Below are 25,684 nucleotides of genomic sequence, written 5' to 3'. Positions count from 1 at the left end.
TACAACAAAACAGTGATGTAAATACTATTAATATTGCCATTTTATACATAAGGGAAACTGAAGAAAATAGAGATTATCTGCCCAGGATCACATCATTGTTAAGTGGCAGAGCCAAGATTTAAACCCAGGCAATGACATTCCATTGTGTTATATTCCCTCTTACCAAGCAAAGCACATAAAAAGAGCCAAGTGCATAAAATCCACTTAAAGTATGGACAGGGGAATCTGGCATGCTGCAGTCCATGGAGTCACAAAGAGTGGGACATGACTTAGTGATTGAACAACAACAACTTGACAGTTATTTTGTGTCAACTTATCCAGAATCACAGAGCCAGTATTACTATAAATAAACACTGGCTTCTTGTCCCAAACTACAAGAAAGAGCTCTTAAATAGTGTAAAGACCAACAGAGGACAAGATTTCTGTACTTTATTTTCATAGGGTCAACAGGTAGCATTTGTACATATCTATCTGCAAATGCAATATATTAATGATTTGACATAAACTAGGATCTCATTAAAACTGAGATCTGTATCACCGTTGAAAGTGTTCTTGAGTCTTCCTTAGGCCAATTTAGGATTGTTAGAAGCCTTATGTGCTAAGAGATTTCCCTTTCCTATTATGTAATTCAAAAGTTTACTAAACAAAAACTTGATGCCTCCTCTGTATCACCGTTGAAAGTGTTCTTGAGTCTTCCTTAGGCCAATTTAGGATTGTTAGAAGCCTTATGTGCTAAGGGATTTCCCTTTCCTATTATGTAATTCAAAAGTTTACTAAACAAAAACTTGATGCCTCCTACAGGAGGAATATCAATTACAGAATTTATTCTATATAGTGCCTTACATATATTAATTCATTTAATTCTCACAATTATCTTATACATTATTTTTTACAGTCATAATATATACTATACTATTTTATAGCAAACATCACCGAAGCACAAGAGGTTAAGTTAACCGATCCTTATAGCTGGTGTGACTTGAGACTTGAATTCAAGCTCACAGAGCTTGAATCTTCTTCTACTTCCATAATCTTCTTCTATTATCATATGATGCAAACACTCTTACTTATTTCCGTAACTTTCCCCAATATTTTCAGGAAATACAACAGTCTGGGTTATAAAAATACCTCTGGTTTTGCTGGCCTCTAAATATATGTTCGGAATTTTTTTCTTTTTTTGTAATTTAGCATTGGTTTCACTCAGATCCTTGCCATTAAAAACACTCTTTTTATATTCATTTCTTTACTTGAAGAAAAATGCTGTTTTCACAACTTAAAACTGAATGACTAGTCACAAGAGCTGGAAAATGAAAGCACTTGAGAATATGGAGACTAGTTAATTACCTTTTCATATTCCTCTTCAGAAGGATTGTATTTCCTCAGCCACTCAGCAAGTGGTTTATCTTTAAAGGATCCAGTCACACCATATTCCACTTGGATTTTCCTGAGGGTATCCGAAGCAGGAACTAGCTCCACCATGCCTTTAGCAACAAACATTAAGACACGTGAAAATGTGTCCCTGCAAATGTACAGCTTTCAATGTTTGATATAAGATACCAGTTAAGAATAATCATTTTAAAAAAAATCAATTCTGGCAGCCCATACTAGAAAGTGTGAATAATCAAAATTACCAATATAAAAATCAATTTTATTTTCAGAAGTACCCAAGATATAAAACTGAATTTGACTATTTGAGACTTTATATCTGTGTATCCATGTGCTACCCCCACAAAGAGTAACAATTTTAATTACAAACTAGGTAAAACTGACCCCACTAATAAAGCTACTTATAAGGTACATGCTGTCCCATTTCAGCACAAAAGAACCTTCTCTGTAGCATGTATCTGGGCAATGTAAGAGTGTTTCAGAGTACAGGAAGCCCTTTCAAAGGGAAGAACAGATTAAGATTGTCTTTGTGATGTGTCTGAATCTCAGGTACATGTTTTCTCTTCCTTACTGAAATGTAAATGCTGTACTTATGTAGAAAAATCTAAAAAATACGTATGCTTTTAAACACAAAATGCACAGAGAACTGTACCTTTTGTGTTTAAAAAAAAGACTATTATGCATGTTGGAACATATACAAAATAGTCTCAGAAAGAGAATTCTCTGGTGGTCCAGTTAGGACTCTTCACTGCTGGGGTCACAAGTTCAATCCCTAGTCAGGGAACTAAGATTCCTGCATGCTATGCAATATGGCAAAAAAAAATTAAAAAAAAAAAAAGTAGTCTCAGAAAGCTATGTAAATGGTTATATTTTGGGGCCAGGCTGCCAAGGAGGTGTGGGTGAAAACTAAGATTTAGATTCTAATTTATTCTATTACATGCTACATGGATATTTTACTATATGTGTATATTATTTACATATTTTAAATTTAGTTTTATGTATTTTAAAATCAAGGTGATACACTTATCAGAATAAAAGATACACTTATCAGATATACTTATCAGAATAAAAGATACAGATACAGAGACCTGCTTTGAAGAAAGGACTAGAAATAACCAAGAAGGCCAAGGCCTCCAGGCCATTCCAAAAGAAGGCATTCAAAAGAAAGCATTCAGGGCCAGGTTGTAATCCCAGTAGTCTAGTCACACATGGCAGAGTGAATTCATTTGAATCTTTTATGTTGCTTAATTACATAATCTGATTTATAGTTCACAGTGACATCCTTTTTCAATGAATACCTGCATCCTGATTTTATGAGTATGATTAATCAAATTTTTAATATACATACAAATTTCTAATTTCTTTATCAAATATACACACACACACAAACTACTATGCACAAAACAGTGGATAAAAGTTCATAATGATACAAAGTACAATTACCCTCTAAGGGAACTTAAAATGAATCCAGCAGAGAAGACACAATGTCTGGTAAGTATTAAAGACAACTGCTGAACCTGCAGAAGGGAGGATTACTATACACTGATTATTATAGGATAAGGTGTGTTTTAACCATGTGAATGTGGTTTCTTCATTTGAAAAATAAGGACACAGAAAGATAACACAAATGAAAAGCTTTAGCACAAGGCAAGGCACAAAGTAAGCACTCAACCATCTGTTAGAAACAACATAAAAAGGAGGAAGTTGACTGCCTACAAAATTACACAGAATTCCATAAGAGAAAAGAGTTCAACTATATGAAATGAGTATGGTGACAGAAAAACTAATCCAAGCAAATGACAGGCTCTTGTTGAGGAATCTCTCTTGATAAAGTGACTTCCATTTTACAAGACGTACTGTCTTGCAAGCATTTATTAGGGCTACTCATTGAGTTATTATAGAATATCAGCAAGAATTCTTAAATTGACTTGATTGCCCCTTTTTTGAGGAACTACTCTGACCAGGGATTGAACCTGTGGCCCCTGTAGAGGAGAGGTAGAGTCTTAACCACTGGACCAGGGGGGAAGTCTCTGACCTGATTTCCTTTTGATAAGATAAAGTCTGTACATTCTAACCTAAGAAAGCAAAGTGTTATGGTTGAGATCACAGACTAGCATCAGGACCATTAGAGCATGTACACTCTGAGCTAAATCCAAGGGAAAAAAAAAAAAAAAAAGACTACATCTAACAGATTTACCTCGATCTCTGCCAGTTGAGAGACATTTGAAAATTACCATCCTCAGATCTAGTCCTTCTTTAAGCCAGATCTTGTCCATAATCTTTATCATTTGTAAAGCTAACATATCTTGCCGAAGATCTTCACCAACCTTGAAATCAAGGTAACAAAATGAAACTTGTACATTTCCAAAAGCCTTAATAGATTACACATAAAAAGGGGGGGAGGGAGTGGGGAGAAGGAAATAGAGAAAAGAGTAAAGAATAAAATGAACTGAACCACCTTTTTATTCTTCTGCAGCATCCCAGAGAAAGTTACTTAACTTCTTTATGTCTCAATTTCCTGATCTGTACACTTTAAAAGACTGGATTTTATAGTATGAATATTATATTCAATTTTTTAAAGGGGCAATATGGGGAATCTTTTTGATGATCAAAATATTTCATATCTTGACTGTATCGACGTCAACATCCTAACTGCAATATTGTACAAGATAATACCATTGTGTAGAGGGTACGTAGGATTTCTGTGTAATTCCTTAAAGTGAACTATGAATCTACAATGATCAGTTTACTTTAAAAACAAGTTAGCTCTCCAAAAATGAATTCCAACTGGAATTACATCAAGTTTTCATTTTCTTCTTAAATTGGATAAAATAAGTTTAAAACACATAATGATAAATACATTTTTGAGATGAGCCAAGAAAATTATGGGAAAAAAAAGGGGGGGGTGATTTGCCTTAAAAAAATTACAACATACAAAATTACTGTATTCAAAAAAATGAAACTGTTTTAGGAAAAGGCAAGACATCAGTAAAATAAAATGGAGTCCAAAGCCAGATCTGAATATATGGGAACTTGCTATATGTATCACAGGTGGTTGACTAATCAAACTCATTGAGTTAACTAAATCTCTACATTCTTTCCTAAAAATAATACTAACTGTGATTGCAACAAAGAAAACTTTGATCGCTAATGCATGTGTGTGCATGCTTAGTCGTGTCCGACTCTGTGACCCAATGGACTGTAGCCCACCGGGCTCCTCTGTCCATTGAATTTTCCTGGCAAGAATACTGAGCAGGTTGCCATTTCCTTCTCCAGGGGATCTTCCTGACCCAGGGATCGAACCATGTCTCTTAAGTCTCCTGCACTGGCAGAAAGATTCTTTACTACTGCCCCTTTGCCATGCACCTGGAAGCTCTCTGATCAGAATAGAGTCCCACAGGTAAGTTACATGGTTTCAAAAACAGTGCCAATTCATAGTTTTGCAATTTTACTCTGCACATCTCTAAGGTGTACCATTTACAACATAGTCCGGGTGAAAGGCACTACCTGGAGCTGTGATGCACGTAACTAGCATGGCCATATGCAGCAGCTCTAGCCCAGAGCTTCACTTGTTCCCAAATCCATTTGGAAACAGTTTATAGCAGTAATAATTTTTCAGTTATTCAATTTTATTAAATACTAAATAAAACTACTTTTGCAATTCTGAAAAAAGGAATTTGAGAAAAGAATTTTTAAATTACAAACAAAGTCACCTTATTCTCCTCACCTTAAACATGACATTAATTTCTTCCCCCATTGGATCAGCATTCACCATTGTGACTTTCAAGGGCACAGCATTAGAACTGAAGAAGGAACATGACTACAAATACAATATGTTAAGCATTAAAATGATAACACTGAAATAAAAACTTAAAGCACAAAATTTTGCATATGCTTATCTTTTCTCTAGATCAGTGTGATCTGGAGTAAGATCTCTACTTCTATTCAAGGTACTAGTAAAATTAATAATTAGCCATGGAATCAAAGAGTGACACTAAACTGAACAAATTCATTAGCAGACATCAAATTTAAAATTAAACTGGTTAAAAAACTAACTTAAGACTGTGAGAGCAATTGAAGGAAACAATGAACAAAATCCAAAGGGAAAATGTAATCCCTGCTACCCCCACCTTCAGTGACATAATTACACAACCCAGTCACCCACTGTTATAGTCCATTGAAGAGTAGCCATATGTCAACTTAAAAAAATTAAATCTGAGACTCCTTTCAAAATAAAAGACCCTAATGGATGAATTAACTGGTTGCTTTTGCTGAACTCATGTTAGAGAAAAATCCACTATCTGTATTATTAACCCAATTAAAAATACAATTACTCAATTTTGATGATTACAACTACTTTTTAATGACTCTAAAAAGTATTATAAACCTTTGAAAAGTCCATGTGGCCATTCACAAGGAAGGTTAAAAAACTGCCTACCTGTGACTGGGGAGTTTTACCATTGGAATTATAACATATGCAACTATCGTACCACAGCAAAATATAATTTATTTCAAGGCAATAAATAATTTCACTCTGTTTTTTCATTCAGGAATGGTAATTAGATAAGCATATATTGAGATAAAAACAAATCTTATACAAACATACAATCAGAAGTACTTATAACCAACCTATGCACTTTATCTGCATTTGCCTTAAGCATACCTGCCCACCTGCCTTTTTATTATACAATATTTGAAAATGTAATATGAACTACAGTATTTTATGTCACCTTAATATTTAATTCTTTTGCCATAAGACTTGGATTGAGAGGAAGACGGCATTTATTTCTTAGAAAAAAGGACTGTACTCGTTCCATACTCCTTTGGAGGACAACCTAGGAAAAGAAATTGATATTTTAAGTACATAATGAAAATGAAGACCTATTTTTCAGACAACAAAAACATGATGTGGACCCAATTTTTTAAATGCCCAATTGTCATGTGGTTAAAAATAGCTGTTGATAAAGAAAGTTAATTTTACTATAAAAATAAAATTTACAGCAAAGACTATACACATAAGGGAGAAGTACATATGCTCATATTTAACATATTCATTAATACTAACAGTCAAATAAACAAATAGAAATTAAATAATAATGAGAGGCCAATTTTTATCTAACAGATGAAAAATTTAAGATAACATCCAGTGCTGGCAACAGGGTTGGAAATATATATACTTTCATAATCTATTGGTGGGGAGTGAAGTCTTCACTGGTTAAGTTTTGTTTTTGATATTACAATTTAATATAAACTATTATAACTAATGGAGAAGGCAATGGCACCCCACTCCAGTACTCTTGCCTGGAAAATCCCATGGACGGAGGAACCTGGTAGGCTACAGTCCATGGAGTCGCTAACAGTTGGACACGACTGAGCGACTTCACTTTCACTTTTCCCTTTCATGCACTGGAGAAGGAAATGGCAACCCACTCCAGTATTCTTGCCTGGAGAATCCCAGGGACTGCGGAGCCCGGTGGGCTGCCGTCTATGGGGTCGCACAGAGTCGGACACGACTGAAGCGACTTAGCAGTAGCAGCATTATAACTAAAAATGTATATAGCTCTTGACTGAATTATTTCATCTGTAGGATTATCCTATAAAGGAATACTAGCAAAGGAGCAAACACTTACACATTCAAGTTCATCACAGAACTGTTCAGGAAAATAAAAATGTATAAACAACCTGCATAGATGTAATGGTTCATACTTTATGCTACCATACCTTGTAATACTATGTTCTCATTAAGAAACAAAAAGTATAGTTATACGTACTGACATGAATTCTCCAAGTTAAAAAAAAAAAAAGCAATTTACAAATTAAAAAAAAAAAAACCCTTGCTAAAAGAAATTAAAGATCAAAGATATCCCATGTTCATGAACTTAGAAGACTTATTACTAAGATTGTGATATTTCCCAAATATTGATCCACAAATTCAACACAATCTTTATCAAAACTCCAACTGCCCTTTTTACAGAAATGGGAAGGCTGATACTAAAAGTAATACAGTATTATAAGGGACTTCCAAACAATCAAACAATCTTGAAAAAGAAAAGGTTGGAGGACTCACACTTTCTGATTTCAAAACCTGCCACAAAGCTATGTAATGAAAAAAGTAGTGTGAAGACAGACATAGAGATCAATGGAATAGAACTGAGTGTCCATAAATAAACCCATACAACTATGGTCAACTGATTCTCAACTAGGGTGCTGAGTTTATTCAATAGGAAAGAATAGCTCCTTTAGCAAATGTTGCAGCAACATCTGGATAACTACATGTAAAAGAATGAAGTTGGACTCTCAGCTCATAGAACAAAGCAAACAAATAACAACAAAAATAACCTCAAAATGGATCAAAGACTTTTTAAAAGTGAACATATAAAACTCCTAGAAAACATTAGTGTACATCATTGTGATCTTGGATTTGACAATAAATTCTTAGATAGGATAGTAAAAGCACAAGCAACAAAAGAAAAAACAAGTTAGACTTCATAAAATTAAAATCTTCTGTGTGTCAAAGTACATTATGAAGGAAATAAAAATACACAAAATGGGAGAAAATATTTACAAACAGTATATCTGATAGTGTCCAGAATACATAAAGAACTCTAACAATTCAACAACAAAAAGACAAACCAATTAAAAAGGACTTAGACATTTCTCCAAAGAAGATATACAAATGGCCAACAAACACATGAAAATAAGCTCCAAATCATTAGACATTAGGGAAATGCAAATCAAAACCACTATGAGATGCCACTTCACATCCACTAAGATGACTATAGCTTAAAAAAACTAAAAATAAATTTTGTTGAGGATATGGAGAAAATGAAACCCTCATTTGTTTTTTTGTTATTCAGTCACTAAGTCATGTTCGACTCTTCAGGAAGCCATGGACTGTATCCTGCCAGGCTCTTCTGTCCACGGGGTTTTCCAGGGGAGAATACTGAAGTAGGTAGCCATTTCCTTCTCCAGGGGATCTTTAAGACCCAGGGACTGAACCCATATGTCTCCTGCATCTCCTGCCTTAGCAGGCGGATTCTTTACCACTGAACCCTCATACCTTACTAGTATTATACCAGAATTATAAAATGATGCAGCTACTTTAGGAAACAATTCAGTGGTTCCTCAAAAAACATAGAATTACTATACGATACAGTAATTCTACTCCTAGGCAAAGTGAAAACAGATGTTCAAACAAAAAACTTACACACAAATATCCACGGCAGCACTATTCAGTAACAGTCACATAATAGAAACAAGCTCTATGTCCATCAACTGATGAATGGGTAAAGAAAATGTGCTATTATTTACACAATGGAACACTATTAAATACACGTGCTAGAATATAAATGAATCTTTAAAACATTAGGCTAAGAAATCAGACACAAAAGGCCATGTTGCATGATTACATTTATATGAAATGTCCAGAATAGGTAAATCCATAGAGATAGAAAGCATATTAGTTCTTACCAGGACCTGGGAGGAGAGGTGAGTAAGGGGTGAGGGACTGTGGGTATATATAGGCTTTCTTTCTGTTGTGATGAAAATATTCTGGAATTAGATAGTAGTGGAAACTGCAATACACTGTAAATGTACTAACAGTCAATGGACTGTACACTTTGGTAGTGAATTTTAGTGAAAAAATATATATATATATGTGTCTATAATTATAATTTTTTAATTCCAAAAATTTGTATATATACTTAAGTGTAAATATGTGTAAAGCCATATAAAATGACCAAGCAATACATAAACTATGAAGAAGACACCCACAGGGAAAAACTGAAACTGGAAATATCCTAAATTTTTACTCTGTAAGCTTATAAGCTTATACATTTGAACTTCTTAAACAGTAGCATCAATTCATACTTTTATTACTTTTATAATCACAAAAAAGTTAAAAAGCAAAACAATGAAAAAGAAACTCGAGAACAATTTTGATCAGACAGAAATTAATAAGCATGGAAATGAAAGGGAACTGAGTTAGGATATAAAATCTTTTCCAATAGATTTTCAGCAACCTTTGAATTCAATCTGCTTAAGACAGCATAGGTGAGTTCTACTGGATGTCTACTAAAAAAGAATACAAGCTTAACTTGTCAGCACTGCCAAGATTCTTTAACATTAAAACATTTATGTTCCCTCTGTGGGTACATACCTGTCTGGCTGATCCACTAGCCTGTCTTACTTTTTCTGCTACTCCTCCTAAAAGCTGTACAAGCTTTGTCTGCTTCAAAAGTTCTTCTCTGAGTCCTTTTCCTCCTACTGAGAGGAGAGCACCCAAAACATGTTCATATCGGGCACCAAACTGTGCATCATGCAGGGCATCCTTGAGGAGCCTAATAGAGCAAAATACTTATGTCAGCCACTTCTAAGAACTAGATTAATATCTCTCAAAACTCAACTTAACAAGTTTAATTTGGGGTATCCAGAAATTACTTTTAAGCTATACAAGCAAGGAAAACTCTTTCAATATTACAGAGCTCTAACATGCCAAGTAATTTTGCAATAGAGGGTTTTGTTACTTCTGGTTTTATTTCTAAAGACATAAAAACTTAGCTTCTTTACAATGATCACTTCAATAAAACATCTGGTATCAACAGCAAATAGTCTGAGCATACTGTTTAGACTTTGAGTGTCATTTGTACAAATAATAGTAACAGAAATAAAGTACTTAAGAAAATTTAAATCTTACCAATATAAATTGTGTGCTATCTGTATATTTCCCAACGCTCTGGACAGAAGGAAGTGCACTAATGAATTATTCAAGTAAATTTCATATTTCAAAGCCTACATGCAAAGAAAAATAAGAATCAGTAGTTGTCAAACCATACTACATTGTTAGGATAAAATTATCAAAATATAAACTATAAATCAAGGATTACTCTTGTTGAGGAAAGATGACACTGATAAAAATGAAACAGATTAATTAACTTAGGTGAAATTAATGAAATCAAACAGAAAAGTACACAGACATGGGAATAACATTCATCAGCTATGTTTAAGTGGTCGATTTAAAAAAAAAGGAAAGAAAACCTCAAGTCTGGTTTTATTCTGATAATTAAAATTCTAGGTACATATATATATATAGTATTCAAGCAAGGCAGCTGACAATAGTAGAAAAAATTTCACACTAAATTCAAATGCAACGCACTTCAACATTCCCACTGAACAGAAGTATTCAATACTTTTAATCAAAACAGAAAGGAGATCCCTTAGCAAGATCCCTCCCTACTCATAAAAACTGGAGAGAGGGTAAGAAGGGTAGATAACCTAGTAAAAAACTCACCTGCACAAACTGTGGAAGAAGATCTATTAGCTCATCATCACTAATAGCCTCAATCCAGGTCACAGCTAGGGACCTCACTTCCTGATCAGCAAATCTAGAAGCATACCACAAAATCAAGATTTGACAGTGATTTCTAATGAACCTGTTTTTCCTGAAGACACAATCTCAATTTATTCCTGACAAAGAATGCTCAAACAGCTACTGAAAAGCAATGTGTTTCATCTTTTTTCTTAGGAAAAAATCATATTGTCCTATACACAAATCCAATTCTGTGACTGTCTACAAACCTTAAGATTATGAAAATAAATTCTGACCCATATCATAAAAATAAAACAAATTATTTGATAAGACATCCCTTTTTAATAAGCTCAACACAAAAGATGTGTTTATAGAAATATGCATTTACACATTTATATTATATTACACTGCTTTCACATTAAAACAAAGGGAACTAATCCTGTACCATGATATCTTGCCAGAAAAATTGACAACAATAAAACAGAACAAATAAATTCAACTACAGTTAACTTACTTGGAATCAAGAAGCTCCAAGGCAGTCAGTGGATGCAATGGAGGCCACTGCTGAAGCAATGAATAAGTTTTGGCAAGACTAACCCATTTCCAGTTTGGGGCACTTGCAAGTACTTTAGGAAGACAATTTGGGTGTTTGAGGCAATAATAACGTTTCTCCCACAAAAAGGCTTTATCTTCTTTAGAAAGTCTGAATACATAATACAATTAAATTACTTCTCAGTGATACCATAATGACAGTTATAATCTCAATGATTAAAAATACAAAGGAGAAATTTATTCCTTTCAGGACAGCCACTTCTTGGTAGAATCATTAATACTAATTTGGAATAGACAAACACAATGTACATTAAATACCACTAATTTACCCTAATTTGGGGGATAGAAAGAAATCATTCTGCCTTGATAGAAGAGTCTCAGTGAAGAAAATGAAGGCTAATTCAGCATAATAAAATTTATTGAGCTCTAACCAGACGCCAGGCACTAGATATTAGAGTTGAATAAGGAGAACCTACTTTAAGAGACAGCAAGGATTTCATCATTTTATACAAGTAAAATCAAAAGTCATGCCAATACAATATTGTAAAGTAATTAGCCTCCAACTAAAATAAATAAATTAATAATAAAAAAAAGCCATGCCAAAATCAAATACAACCACAAAATTTTAGACAATGAATATAGAGCTCATTTGAGGAATATTCAAAATAAAAACTTGTTTTGGAGATTCCAATTTACTCTTAATGACAAATGTTTATGTGAATGAAATATTTCACTATTTCACTACCCATCTATCTACCTTTGTGTTTATAATCCATGCAGTGAATTGAAATGTATTCATTTCATGCGGAATATGAAGAAAAAAATCAAATATTGCAAAAAGGCACACAATTAGGTTTCTCTCCTTCCAGAATCTCTCCCAGTGGCAACTGCCTCACCTAGTATATTCTTCCAGGGTTAGTCTATTTTTATAGTTCAGTTCAGTTCAGTCACTCAGTCGTGTCTGACTCTTTGTGACCCCATGAATCATAGCACGCCAGGGTTCCCTGTCCATCACCAACTCCTGGAGTTTACCCAAACTCATGTCCATTGAGTTGGTGATGCCATCCAACCATCTCATCCTCTGTCGTCCCCTTCTCCTCCTGCCCTCAATCTTTCCCAGCATCAGAGTCTTTTCAAATGAGTCAACTCTTCACATCAGGTGACCAAAATATTGGAGTTTCAGCTTCAACATCAGTCCTTCAAATGAACACCCAGGATTGATCTCCCCTAGGATGCACTGGTTGGATCTCCTTGCAGTCCAAGGGACTCTCAAGAGTCTTCTCCAACACCACAGTTCAAAAGCATCAATTCTTCGGCGCTCAGCTTTCTTCACCGTTGAACTCTCACATCCATACATGACCACTGGAAAAACCATAGCCTTAACTAGACGGACTTTTTTGTTGGCAAAGTAATGTCTCTACTTTTAAATACGCTATCTAGGTTGGCCATAACCTTCCTTCCAAGGAGTAAGCGTCTTTTAATTTCATGGCTGCAGTCACCATCAGCAGTGATTCTGGAGCCCAAAAAAATAAAGTCAGCCACTGTTTCTCTATTTGCCATGAAGTGATGGAACCAGATGCCATGATCTTAGTTTTCTGAAGGTTGAGCTTTAAGCCAACTTTTTCACTCTCCTCTTTCACTTTCATCAAGAGGCTCTTTAGTTCTTCTTCACTTTCTGCCATAAGAGTGGTGTCATCTGCATATCCGGAGAAGGAAATGGCAACCCACTCCAGCACTCTTGCCTGGAAAATACCATGGACAGAGGAGCCTGGTAGGCTGCAGTCCATGGGGTCGCTAAGGGTTGGACATGACTGAGCAACTTCACTTTCACTTTTCACTTTCATGCACTGGAGAAGGAAATGGCAACCCACTCCAGTGTTCTTCCCTTGAGAATCCCAGGGACAGAGGAACCTGGTGGGCTACTGTCTATCTGGTCACACAGAGTCGGACACGACTGAAGCGACTTAGCAGCAGGAGCAGCAGCATCTGCATATCTGAGGTTATTGATATTTCTCCTGGCAATCTTGATTCCAGCTTGTGCTTCTTCCAGCCCAGCGTTTCTCATTATGTACTCTGCATAGAAGTTAAATAAGCAGGGTGACAATATACAGCTTTGATGGACTCCTTTTCCTATTTGGAACCAGTCTGTTGTTTCATGTCCAATTCTAACTGTTGCCTCCTGACCTGCATACAGGTTTCTCAAGAGGCAGGTCAGGTGGTCTGGTATTCCCATCTCTTTCAGAATTTTCCACAGTTTATTGTGATCCAGACAGTCAAAGGCTTTGGCATAGTCAATAAAGCAGAAATAGATGTTTTTCTAGAACCCTCTTGCTTTTTCGATGATCCAGCGGATGTTGGCAATTTCATCTCTGTTCCTCTGCCTTCTCTAAAACCAGCTTGAACATTTTTATAGAAGCATATACAAAGGTGTATATATCGAATTCTCTTTATTTCCTTTATGTTAATGGTAACATGAAATTAAAAGACGCTTACCCCTTGGAAGGAAATTTATGACCAACCTAGACAGCATATTAAAAAGCAGAGACATGACTTTGCCAACAAAGTTCTGTCTAGTCAAAGCTATGGTTTTTCCAGTAGTCATGTATAGATGTGAGAGTTGGACTACAAAGAAAGCTGAGCGTCAAAGAACTGAGGCTTTTGAACTGTGGTGTTGGAGTCCCTTGGACTGCAAGGAGATCCAACCTGTCTATCCTAAAGGAGATCAGTCTGAGTGTTCATTGGAAGGACTGATGTTGAAGCTGAAACTCCAATACTTTGGCCACCTGATACAAAGAAGTGATTCACTGGAAAAGACCCTGATGCTGGGAAAGACTGAAGGCGGGAGGAGAAGGGGACGACATAGAATGAGTTGGTTGGATGGCATCACTGACTCAACGGACATGAGTTTGAGTAAACTCCAGGAGTTGGTGATGGACTGAGGCCTGGTGTGCTGCAGTCCATTGGGTCACCAAGAGTTGGACACGACTGAGCAACTGAACTGAACTGAACACACTATCCTACTTGCTTTCTTCATTTAATATCTTATATATTAACAATAGCCATAACTTCATTCTTAATAGTTACATAGTAATGTTAGATAAATGTACCATAATTTAACCCATTAATGAACATGTCTATCTGTTTTACAACAACCCAAATAAATACTGCAAGGAACATTCTTGTCTCCACAAGCAAATATAAAAAGGTTTTCTTTAAAATAATACTATAACTGGAAGTGGAATTGTTAGGTCACAGATTACAGACACTGTGACCTTAATAGACTTTGCCAAATTGCTCTCCCAAAGCTTTTAGAGTTCTACCTACAATGTAATTCCTATTTTTCTGTATTCTATCAATACCTCATATAATGAGACATTTTAATTTTTAACAATCTGATGTATGAAATGGTATCTTGTATTAATTTAAAACTCTTTGATTACTGAGAGGCTGAACATTTTATTCAGACATTTAAAAGGGTTGTATTTCTTTTCCAAAGAAAAATCTATTCATATTCTTTGTCTACCACTGTGTTGTCGGTTTTTCTACTTATATAAGAAAGTTCTTCATATATTAAGGAAATGGATTATACTCCCCAGTCTGTTGTCTGCATTTGATTATGTAGAAAGTTTGACTTGTACAAATTCCTAAATTTTATGCAGTTATACAGTTTTTTAATACAACTAAAAACAGAAAAAGAAAACTTTTCATATCAGGAACATTCTAAATCATGAACTAAATCAGCACATTTTATAAACCATTAACTTGAACTTTACATTGTAAGAGATAATCAGGCAAAAGAGAATTAAAGGAGCATACCCAAGTGATGAGTCTCTGTGAAGAATATCAAGAAGTCTCCCCTTCACATCATCCTCCAACGATTCTAAGTTGTGTTGTTGTATAATGCTTCTGTCCACTTGAGGAGCGGTATAAATGATATCAAACGTAGGAGAAGGAAAATCAACCTTAAAAATTAATAGAAATTGACCAAATTACAGCTGAAAAGTCCACATATTTGCTACATTTACTTATTTTTGATTTGTCTTAGCCATAAGGGTGAAAATATCAAATATTAAATTAATGCTTCTGTCCTTTTATTAGAGTGGTTACCATTATTAGTACTTCTCAATAGCACATATATTCTTGGGATTGGTATGAATGCATCTTTTACTATTTCTCAGAAACAGGAAATGGCTTATTAACATTTAAATTAAATATAGATCCTAAGATCAAAACAAGATCAATTAGGCTTCTTTAGTAACAAATGAGACCATGGTATACATATATTCTTTATAAAGAAATTCAAACTTAAACCTCTCCATGTGTCAGGAAGTATCATTACCTGTAACACTATTCTTTCCATCACATATCCTTTTTTTGGGATTGTTCCAGGAATAAGATTTGTATGTGATGAAGTCCAAAGATACAGAAGCTTAGTTCCACATGTTAAAAACCTTCATGAATGTAAACAGAAGAATACTGTGGTTTTCATTTTAAAAATTAATTCAAAACTCACAATACATGGTAATGAATTTGAAATGTTAATAATCAAATATTTATTAAGCATCCTCTATATAGAAAGAACATATTAGAAGGAGTCACTCTATACAGTGTATTTTCACTTTAGGTAAATGTACTGAAGTATGGAAGTTAGAACAAAAGAAGGGAAGATGAAATGGGGCTCAGGACAGAAGAAAAGATGGATAAAGTCTCACAGTCACCTGTCCTCAAAACAACTTCTATAAATAGGACAGTGTTTGAACATCATCTACAGAGAAACAGATCTCAAGGTGGTGGTTTGGATTTCATAACCGCTACTTGAATTCTACCATAAGAATAAAAACACATGTCAAGGAAACTAGTATCTACTTTGTGTCAAAGTACTGATTGTTCGAGATGAGAAGTTTAACCTATTTGTGACCAGGGGTCAGCAACCTTTTTCTATAAAGGGCCACACAGCAAATATTTGGGTTCTTCTGGGCTATACAATCTCTGTCAGACTCAACTCTGCTATTACAGGGCCAAAGAAGCCATGAATAATACATTTGAAAATTGTGTGCTGTGTTCTAACAAAACAAAAAACAGCCAATGAGCTGGAGTACGCTGACTCTTGCCTTAAACTACCAATTCATAATTACTGAAATTAAAAACATTTACCAATAAAAATACTGATATATCTTTCCACAGAGGAAATTTCTGAAAAATAACATGATATATAAAAGTAGCAAACTATAAACTTCATCAAACTTTGTTCATTTTATTCACATAGTAAATATCCTTCCCTAAACTAGACTCCAGTTAATGTTTGCTCTAGCAGGTTAACAGCTTTTAAATTTTTGGCATAGGAATTCCCTGGCAGCTAGGAGACTGTGCTTCCACTGCAGGGGACCCAGGTTCTAGCTCTGGTGGGGGAACCAAGAGCCTGCAAACTATGTGGGGTGGCCAAAAAACAGATATTCACACATTATATTCTATCTATTCTAGAGCCAACCTCACGCTCAGCTAGATTATCTGAAGGCAAATTCTGATCATATCATTTTACCTGTGAATACTTTTATGAGTCTCTAAATGATAAATACTGTTATTTAAACACAATTACAACAAAATAATTAAAAATGACTACTTGTAAGTTATCAGCTAGGGACTTCCCTGGTGGTCTAATGGTTAAGCATCCGCCTGCCCATGCAGGGAGGACAGGGGTTCGATTCCTATTCTGGGAAGATTATACATGCCATGGGGCATCTAAGCCCAAGCTCAGCAGCTACTGAAGCCCACACACCAAGAGCCTGTGCTCTGCAACAGAAGCCACTGCTATGAGAAGCTCACGCACCACAAGAGTAGCTCCTGTTCACCACAACTGTGCACAGCAATGAAGACCCACCACAGCCAAATAACAATACATTTCAAAAAGGTATCAGCTATAGTCAGCATTCAAATTTCGCCGGTTGGCTCTAAATAAATTTTTTAATAGCTGGTTTGAATTAGGATACAAGCAGGTCCAACATGTGTGTTGGGTGATATGTCTTTTTAAGTATCATTTAAGTCAAAGGTCAAACTCCAGACTGTCACCTGCTTTTGTAAGTAAACTTTTATTAGAACAAAGACACACTCATTCATTTACATGTTGCCTATCACTGCTTTTGTTGTTGCGACAGAGACTGCATGACCTACAAAGTCTCAACTACTTCTGTCTAGTTCTCTTCACAGAAAGTTCGCCAACTCTTGTTTTAACCTATACATAGCTCTTTTTTATCCCGTTACTTGTTGACTGGAAAAGGTCAGTTTTCCTTCCAATCCCAAAGAAAGGCAATGCCAAAGAATGCTCAAACTACTGCACAATTGCACTCATCTCACATGCTAGTAAAGTAATGCTCAAAATTCTCCAAGCCAGGCTTCAGCAATACGTGAACTGTGAACTTCCAGATGTTCAAGCTGGTTTTAGAAAAGGCAGAGGAACCAGAGATCAAATTGCCAACATCCGCTGGATCATCGAAAAAGCAAGAGAGTTCCAGAAAAACATCTATTTCTGCTGTATTGACTACGACAAAGCCTTTGACTGTCTGGATCACAAGAAACTGTGGAAAATTCTGAAAGAGATGGGAATACCAGACCATCTGACCTATCTCTTGAGAAACCTGTATGCAGGTCAGGAAGCAACAGTTAGAACTGGACATGGAACAACAGACTGATTCCAAATAGGAAAAGGAGTACGTCAAGGCTGTATATTGTCACCCTGCTTATTTAACTTATATGCAGAGTACATCATGAGAAACGCTGGGCTGGAAGAAACACAAGCTGGAATCAAGATTGCTGGGAGAAATATCAATAACCTCAGATATGCGGATGACACCACCCTTATGGCAGAAAGTGAAGAAGAACTAAAGAGCCTCTTGATGAAGGTGAAAGAGGAGAGTGAAAAAGTTGGCTTAAAGCTCAACGTTCAGACAACTAAGATCATGGCATCTGGTCCCATCACTTCATGGGAAATAGATGGGGAAACAGTGGAAACAGTGTCAGACTTTATTTTTTTGGGCTCCAGAATCACTGCTGATGGTGACTGCAGCCATGAAATTAAAAGACGCTTACTCCTTGGAAGGAAGGTTATGGCCAACCTAGATAGCGTATTTAAAAGTAGAGACATTACTTTGCCAACAAAAGTCCGTCTAGTTAAGGCTATGGTTTTTCCAGTGGTCATGTATGGATGTGAGAGTTCAACGGTGAAGAAAGCTGAGCGCCGAAGAATTGATGCTTTTGAACTGTGGTGTTGGAGAAGACTCTTGAGAGTCCCTTGGACTACAAGGAGATTCAATCAATCCATCCTAAAAGAGATCAATCCTGGGTGTTCATTGGAAGGTCTGATGTTGAAGCTGAAACTCCAATACTTTGGCCACCTCATGCGAAGGGTTGACTCATTGGAAAAGACCCTAATGCTGGGTAGGATTGGGGGCATGAGGAGAAGGGGATGACAGAGGATGAGATGGTTGGATGGCATCACCGACTCGATGGACATGGGCTTGGGTAGACTCCAGGAGTTGGTGATGGACAGAGAGGCCTGGCGTGCTGCAGTTCATGGGGTCGCAAAGAGTCGGATACGACTGAGTCACTGAACTGAACTGAACTTGTTGAATAATCCAACTCTTTTGTTGTGAAAATTTTCTGTATCCTGGATTTTCCTGACTACATTCCTCTGGTATCATTTTAGCATGTCCCTTTATCTCCTATGTTTTATGTAATATTTAGATCTAAAGGACTGAGCTAATTCAAGGTTAGTGATGTGGCAAGAATACATAATGTTTTACAGCTGGTATTGTATGCTACTAGTTTCTGATGCATCAAATAAAGCGCACAATGTTTGGTGTATCTCTCCTTCTGTGATGTTAAGATAATTAATTTGTTCAAGTGCTATCAGTCTAAACCATTTATTATAAACATCCAGAAAAGTTAATCACAATGGTTTTTAAACAGGCATTAATAAATCATTCAGGTATGACCTAAATCAAATCCCTTATGACTATACAGTGGAAGTGAGAAATATATTTAAAGGACTAGATCTGATAGACAGAATGCCTGATGAACTATGGATGGAGGTTTTTGACATTGTACAGGAGACAGGAATCAAGACCATTCCCAAGAAAAAGAAATGCAAAAAAGCAAAATGGCTGTCTGAGGAGGCCTTACAAAGAGCTGTGAAAAGATGGGAAGCGAAAAGCAAAGGAGAAAAGGAAAGATATACCCATTTGAATGCAGAGTTCCAAAGAATAGCAAGGGGAGATAAGAAAGCCTTCCTCAGTGATCAATGCAAAGAAATAGGGGAAAACAACAGAATGGGAAAGACTAAAGACCTCTTCAAGAAAATTCGAGATACCAAGGGAACATTTCGTGCAAAGATGGGCTCGATAAAGGACATAAATGGTAGAGACCTAACAGAAGCAGAGGATACACAGAAGAATTGTACAAAAAAGATCTTCGCAACCTGGATAATCACGATGGTGTGATCACTCACCTAGGGCCAGACATCCTGGAATGTGAAGTCAAGTGGGCCTTAGAAAGCATCACTATGAACAAAGCTAGTGGAGGTGATGGAATTCCAGGTCAGCTATTTCAAATCCTGAAAGATGATGCTGTGAAAGTGCTGCACTCAACATGCCAGCAAACATGGAAAACTCAGCAGTGGCCACAGGACTGGAAAAGGTCAGATTTCATTCCAATCCCAAAGAAAGGCAATGCCGAAGAATGCTCAAACTACCACACAACTGCACTCATCTCACACGCTAGTCAAGCAATGCTCAAAATTCTCCAAGCGAGGCTTCAGCAATACGTGAACTGTGAACTTCCAGATGTTCAAGCTGGTTTTAGACAAGGCAGAGGAACCAGAGATCAAATTGCCAACATCTGCTGGATCATTGAAAAAGCAAGAGAGTTCCAGAAAAACATCTATTTCTGCTTTATTGACTATGACAAAGCCTTTGACTGTCTGGATCACAATAAACTGTGGAAAAATCTGAAAGAGATGGGAATATCAGACCACCTGACCTGCCTCTTGAGAAACATGTATGCAGGTCAGGAAGCAACAGTTAGAACTGGACATGAAACAACAGACGGGTTCCAAATAGGAAAAGGAGTACATCAAGGCTGTATATTGTCACCCTGCTTATTTAACTTATATGCAGAGTACATCATGAGAAACGCTGGGCTGGAGGAAATAGGAAAAGGAGTACATCAAGGCTGTATATTGTCACCCTGCTTATTTAACTTATATGCAGAGTACATCATGAGAAACGCTGGGCTGGAGGAAGCATAAGCTGGAATCAAGACTGCTGGGAGAAATATCAATAACCTCAGAGATGCAGATGACACCACCCTTATGGCAGAAAGTGAAGAAGAACTAAAGAGACTCTTGATGAAGGTGAAAGAGGAGAGTGAAAAAGTTGGCTTAAAGCTCAACATTCAGAAAACTAAGATCATGGCATCCAGTCCCATTACTTCATGGCAGATAGATGGGGCAACAGTGGAAACAGTGGCTGACTTTATTTTTCTGGGCTCCAAAATCACTGCAGATGGTGATTGCAGCAATGAAATTAAAAGACGCTTACTTCTTGGAAGCAAAGTTATGACCAATCTAGACAGCATATTAAAAAGCAGAGACATTACACTGCCAACAAAGGCCCGTCTAGTCAAGGCTACTGTTTTCCCAGTAGTCATGTATGGATGTGAGAGTTGGACTATAAAGAAAGCTGAGCACCAAAGAATTGATCCTTTTGAACTGTGGTGTTGGGAGACTCTTGAGAGTCCCTTGGACTGCAAGGAGATCCAACCAGTCCATCCTAAAGGAGATCAGTCCTGGGTGTTCACTGAAGGACTGATGTTGAAGCTGAAACTCCAATACTTTGGTCACCTGATGTGAAGAGCTGACTCATTGGAAAAGACCCTGATGCTGGGAAAGATTTAGGGCTGGAGGAGAAGGGGACAACAGAGGATGAGATGGTTGGATGGCATCATTGACTCGATGGACGTGGGTCTGGGTGGACTCCGGGAGTTGGTGATGGACAGGGAGGCCTGGCGTGCTGCGGTTCATGGGGTCACAAAGAGTCGGACATGACTGGGTGACTGAACAGAACTGAATAAATCATTACTTAAATCAATGTCAACCAAGAATGCTTTTGACTCCACTAGATATTTGGCAATGTCTGAAGACTTTGTGCTTGGCAACTAGGGAGTACCCCTGGCATTTAATGGGCAGAAGCCAAAGGTGCTGCCAAATGTCCTACGATGCACAGGACAGTCTCCCACAGCAAAGAATCACCGGCTCAAAATGTCAGCAGTGTCAAGAATGAGATTTCCTGGCCTAAATCTATTATTTTAGTAGGGATTGCAACCTCAGATATGCAGATGACACCACCCTGATGGCAGAAAGCAAAGAGGAACTGCAGAGCCTCTTGATGAAGGTGAAACAGGAGAGTGAAAAGCTGGCTTAAAAATCAACATTCAGAAACTAAGATCACGGCATTCACTCCCATCACTTCATGGCAAGAAGATGGGGAAACAATGCAAACAGTGACAGACTTTATTTTCTTGGGCCCCGGAATCACTGCAGATGGTGACTGTAGCCATGAAATTAGAAGACACTTGCTCCTTGGAAGAAAACCTATAACAAACCTAAACAGTGTACTAAAAAGCAGAGATATTACTTTGCCAGCAAAGGTCCAACTAGTCAAAGCTATGGTTTTTCCAGTAGTCATGTATGGACGTGAGAGTTGGACCATAAAGGCTGAGCACCAAAGAATTAATGCCTTCGAACTGTGGTGTTGGAGAAGACTCTTGAGAGTCCCTTGGACTGCAAGGAAATCAACCCTGAATATTCACTGGAAGGACCAACTCTGAAGCTGAAGCTCCAATACTTTTAGACTACCTGATGTGAAGAGCCAACTCATTAGAAAAGACCCTGATGCTGGCAAAGGTTGAAGGCAGGAGGAGAGGGGGACGACAGAGCATGAGATGGTTAGATGGCATCACTGACTCAATGGACATGAGTTTGAGCTAGCTCCAGGAGATGGTGAAGGACAGGGAAGCCTGGCATGCTGCAGTCCATAGGGTCACAGAGAGTCGGACACAACTGAGTGACTGAATAACAACAGAAGTTGCAAAATTCTGATATTCTGTCATTTTTTCTGCATTTATTAGCTGAAATTTTTCTACAAAGAACTTTCTCACATCAATTATTTGGTAATCCTGCGATTCAACGATAAAGGAACAGCAGGTTAAACACTTGATTCCATTTATTTAAAACTGAGTTAAGAACTCATTTGTTGCTGAGGTTGACTGAAATGCCTGTAAATCATTTGGCTCTTACGATAATAACTTTATTGGGCTGTATGCAGGTTGTAGCTTAAACATAATTAATTTTAGAAGAATTTCAAGACCAGGATTTCTGACCATTATACTACAGCACATTAGCACAACTAAATCATTAACACTGTTTCTCTCCATGTATTTATATATACAGTCATCTTCCCTCTTAATTTCTGAGCATTTTTTGAATGTTAAATCCTAACATTATCTAGATTGACTACACAGCTTGGCAAACTCTCAAGCTTAACGGCATCAGTTCATTCTTTTAAACTGCTGCGCACTGGATACATGCAAACTATTTAATTGTCTAACAAAAGTCAACTGCCCTTCCCTTTACTCTGTTGAATCTTGAAAGAAGGTTGTTAATTCAATAAAAACACTTATCAATAAGCAAATAAAATGGCAAAAAGTGACAGTACTCCTTGAATGAAGCAGACTCTTGTTGCTTTCAAGAGCACGAAGGTTTTCAAAACTGACTCATTCATAAAAACTGAGACATTTCTCTCTTCAATTACAATTACATTTAATTTTCTCACATTAACTATTACTTGACACTAATTTATCAAAGACAATTGAGAACACAATCCCCCTCCTTTATGTGGCCAATATTCTGTTTTAGAGTAGTTATGGACTATATTTAACCAAGAGTTCTAAATATGTATCATTAATAGCAATCTCTTTAATTGCTCTTCTCTAGTGTTTGTCAGTACAGAATTATGTCAGGTGTCAAATAAAATTGGGGCCTCACAAAAGGTACATAATTAAAAAATCTTATATGGCTTTCTCACATATAGGGGGAGAGACAAAAGAAAAAAATATATATGAAAAAATGCTATATTTAAGTACAAGGGAAAAGAATATTTTAAAAACAAAACTTATGAGGTCAATGTTTCAAACATGACATGATTTTAAAAATGATTACTGAAAAATCAAACTATGTCATTTAAGAGGAAAAGAGAAGCAGAACTAGATTAGCAGAATTTTTTCATTCTTATTTTTTATTTTTTAATCATTTTATTGTAGGTTAAAGTGAAAGTCACTCAGTCGTGTCCAACTCTTTGTGACCCCATGGACTATACAGTCCATGGAATTCTCCAGGCCAGAATACTGGAGTGGGTAGCCTTTCCCTTCTCCAGGGGATCTTCCCAACCCAGGAATAGAATCCATGTCTCCCTCCTGCACTGCAGGCAGATTCTTTACCAACTGAGCCACAAGGGAAGCCCAAGAAAACTGGAGTGGGTAGCCTATCCCTTCTCCAGTGGATCTTCCAGCCGCTCTTATAAGTTAAATAGATCAATTATTAAATCATTTCCCAAAATGGTTTCAAAAGATGGATTTTAAATCAAAAAAAGCATTACGGTATCAAATAAATCTGAGAATGGCAATATAGGTTAATGTTGAGAATGCAGACCCTGCGGCCAGATTCTCTAGATTCAAACTCAATTCTACCATTTATTAACTAAGCGTCCAAGGGCAAACCACTTTGATTTCTCCCTCTGTAAAAAGGGATAATAATACCTACCTTCATAGGGTTGTTGTGAGGTATATAAGGCTATGTATACAGCATTCAGACTAATAGCTTGCATAGAGTAAATGCTATGTGTTTGTTATTACAGTAATATTATTATTAAACACAGTAGCTTGATTGTAGAACTTAGATACTCCAATATGATAATGTCCATTATCACTCTCCAAAATGTTATCATGTTCTATATCAAGCATCCCAAACTTATCCAATGATTTTTCTTTTCATTTAAGAAGACTCTTCATGGTCTCAAGGAACATATTATTACTTAAAACATAATCAAAACAGTCAGCTGTAAAGCCAGGTAGATTATACTATCCCAAAGGCTATTAGTAGACACAAAGCTCAAAAGGAATTTCTTTTACCCTAAGCATCAGCAAGTTTTGCATGCATGTGGGACTTTTGAAGATTAAAGGTCAGGGGCCCATAACAGTAAGGGTAGATCAGTCAGGTAAAGAGAAGGGAATAATATGCAGCTATACACTCAAACAGGAGGAGGATGGGGAAGGGATGAGAAGATGGAAAATGGAGTTTTGTTGTTTTAATCAAAGGAACGTCTAAGACCATGAGTATTATGTCAATAATATAATGCTTTTCATAAATGACAAAGAATGAATTGGAAAAAAAAAATAAAGAATGAATTGGCTGCTGCTTTTCTTCTGGAACAGTTGAGCAGTAAACAATCCTTTGAAAACCCATGTAGATACGTTCAAATGATAGCAGAACAACTTTGGTTTTCTCTGTATCTCTGAAATGACCTCTTTTAATCACATTGGAAAAAATGTGACAGCTCATTATCTCATCATGAATGTCAGTTTCCCCCATTCCATTCTCTAGCCAATACTGATACTGCAGGGGTGTTCACAGTAACTCACCATTACAACTCAGTAACACTTACCGTTTAAAGTCAAAAAGAGGTAAAGAAACTTTGCCCAAAGCTTCTGGCCCTTTTCTCTGCTTATTAGAATCAGGGGAACTTCCACTGCTCTGATTTAAAATTCCAAAAAGAGTAAGGTGAAGAAGTGATTCTAACGGCAATTGTGATATCTGGATGGGAAAAATGATTCTATGGAGGGGAAATGTATTAATAGAAAAAATAAATTAGATTGAATATGAAGTTTAACCCTTTAATGAAACTGACAATTTTAGGTATTTTATTTGACTCTTCAAATAATCTTTAATTCTGAATAAACTTTATGTAAGTAAGTAGCAAGCTTGGCTAACAAATACTAAAAAATCTTAAATAAATTTCATTAAAATTTCAAACATATAACATTTCTCTCTTTAAAAATTTGTTAATCTTTTCACTTAAGACTTGCAATATCAATTTTTAGCAAAGATAATCATCATCTTTATTTCTTTTAGGAAAAAGATGAATGTTCATGAGTGTTTCTGATTCTAGATGTTTGTGTGCACAGACATGTATGTTTACTGGTGCTTTTTTTTTTAATAAGATCTGAAAGGACACATGAGGTCAAGAGTGGTCACTCTGAGGAGTCATTAGATGGTTAAGTGCTAGAAGTAAAATGACATTTTTCACCCTATATGCATTTTTATATTATTTGACT

The 25,684-nt window shown here is 36.4% G+C and overlaps 1 protein-coding gene across 2 annotated transcripts in view; it reads right to left on the bottom strand.

The window, feature by feature from the left end:
• Positions 1–25,684, bottom strand: part of PIK3C2A (phosphatidylinositol-4-phosphate 3-kinase catalytic subunit type 2 alpha) — a 110,071-nt gene that overhangs the window by 12,856 nt on the left and 71,531 nt on the right. For both annotated transcript variants that reach the window (XM_081541482.1, XM_081541483.1), the window contains exons 13-23: positions 25,015–25,182; positions 15,585–15,696; positions 15,062–15,207; positions 11,208–11,396; positions 10,676–10,769; positions 10,082–10,176; positions 9,545–9,725; positions 6,117–6,221; positions 5,114–5,206; positions 3,584–3,713; positions 1,345–1,481 (exon numbers count right to left, since the gene is read on the bottom strand). In XM_081541482.1, the coding sequence (XP_081397608.1) occupies positions 1,345–1,481; positions 3,584–3,713; positions 5,114–5,206; positions 6,117–6,221; positions 9,545–9,725; positions 10,082–10,176; positions 10,676–10,769; positions 11,208–11,396; positions 15,062–15,207; positions 15,585–15,696; positions 25,015–25,182 (1,450 nt within the window). The remainder of the gene's footprint in view (positions 1–1,344; positions 1,482–3,583; positions 3,714–5,113; positions 5,207–6,116; positions 6,222–9,544; positions 9,726–10,081; positions 10,177–10,675; positions 10,770–11,207; positions 11,397–15,061; positions 15,208–15,584; positions 15,697–25,014; positions 25,183–25,684) is intronic.

The sequence above is a fragment of the Giraffa tippelskirchi genome, chromosome 11 (assembly GCF_054371585.1).
Source record: "Giraffa tippelskirchi isolate mGirTip1 chromosome 11, T2T-mGirTip1v1.2.pri, whole genome shotgun sequence".
Lineage (NCBI taxonomy): Eukaryota > Metazoa > Chordata > Mammalia > Artiodactyla > Giraffidae > Giraffa > Giraffa tippelskirchi.
The sequence above is the reverse complement of the archived record's forward strand: the minus strand, read 5'-3'. Positions and strand labels throughout refer to the sequence as shown.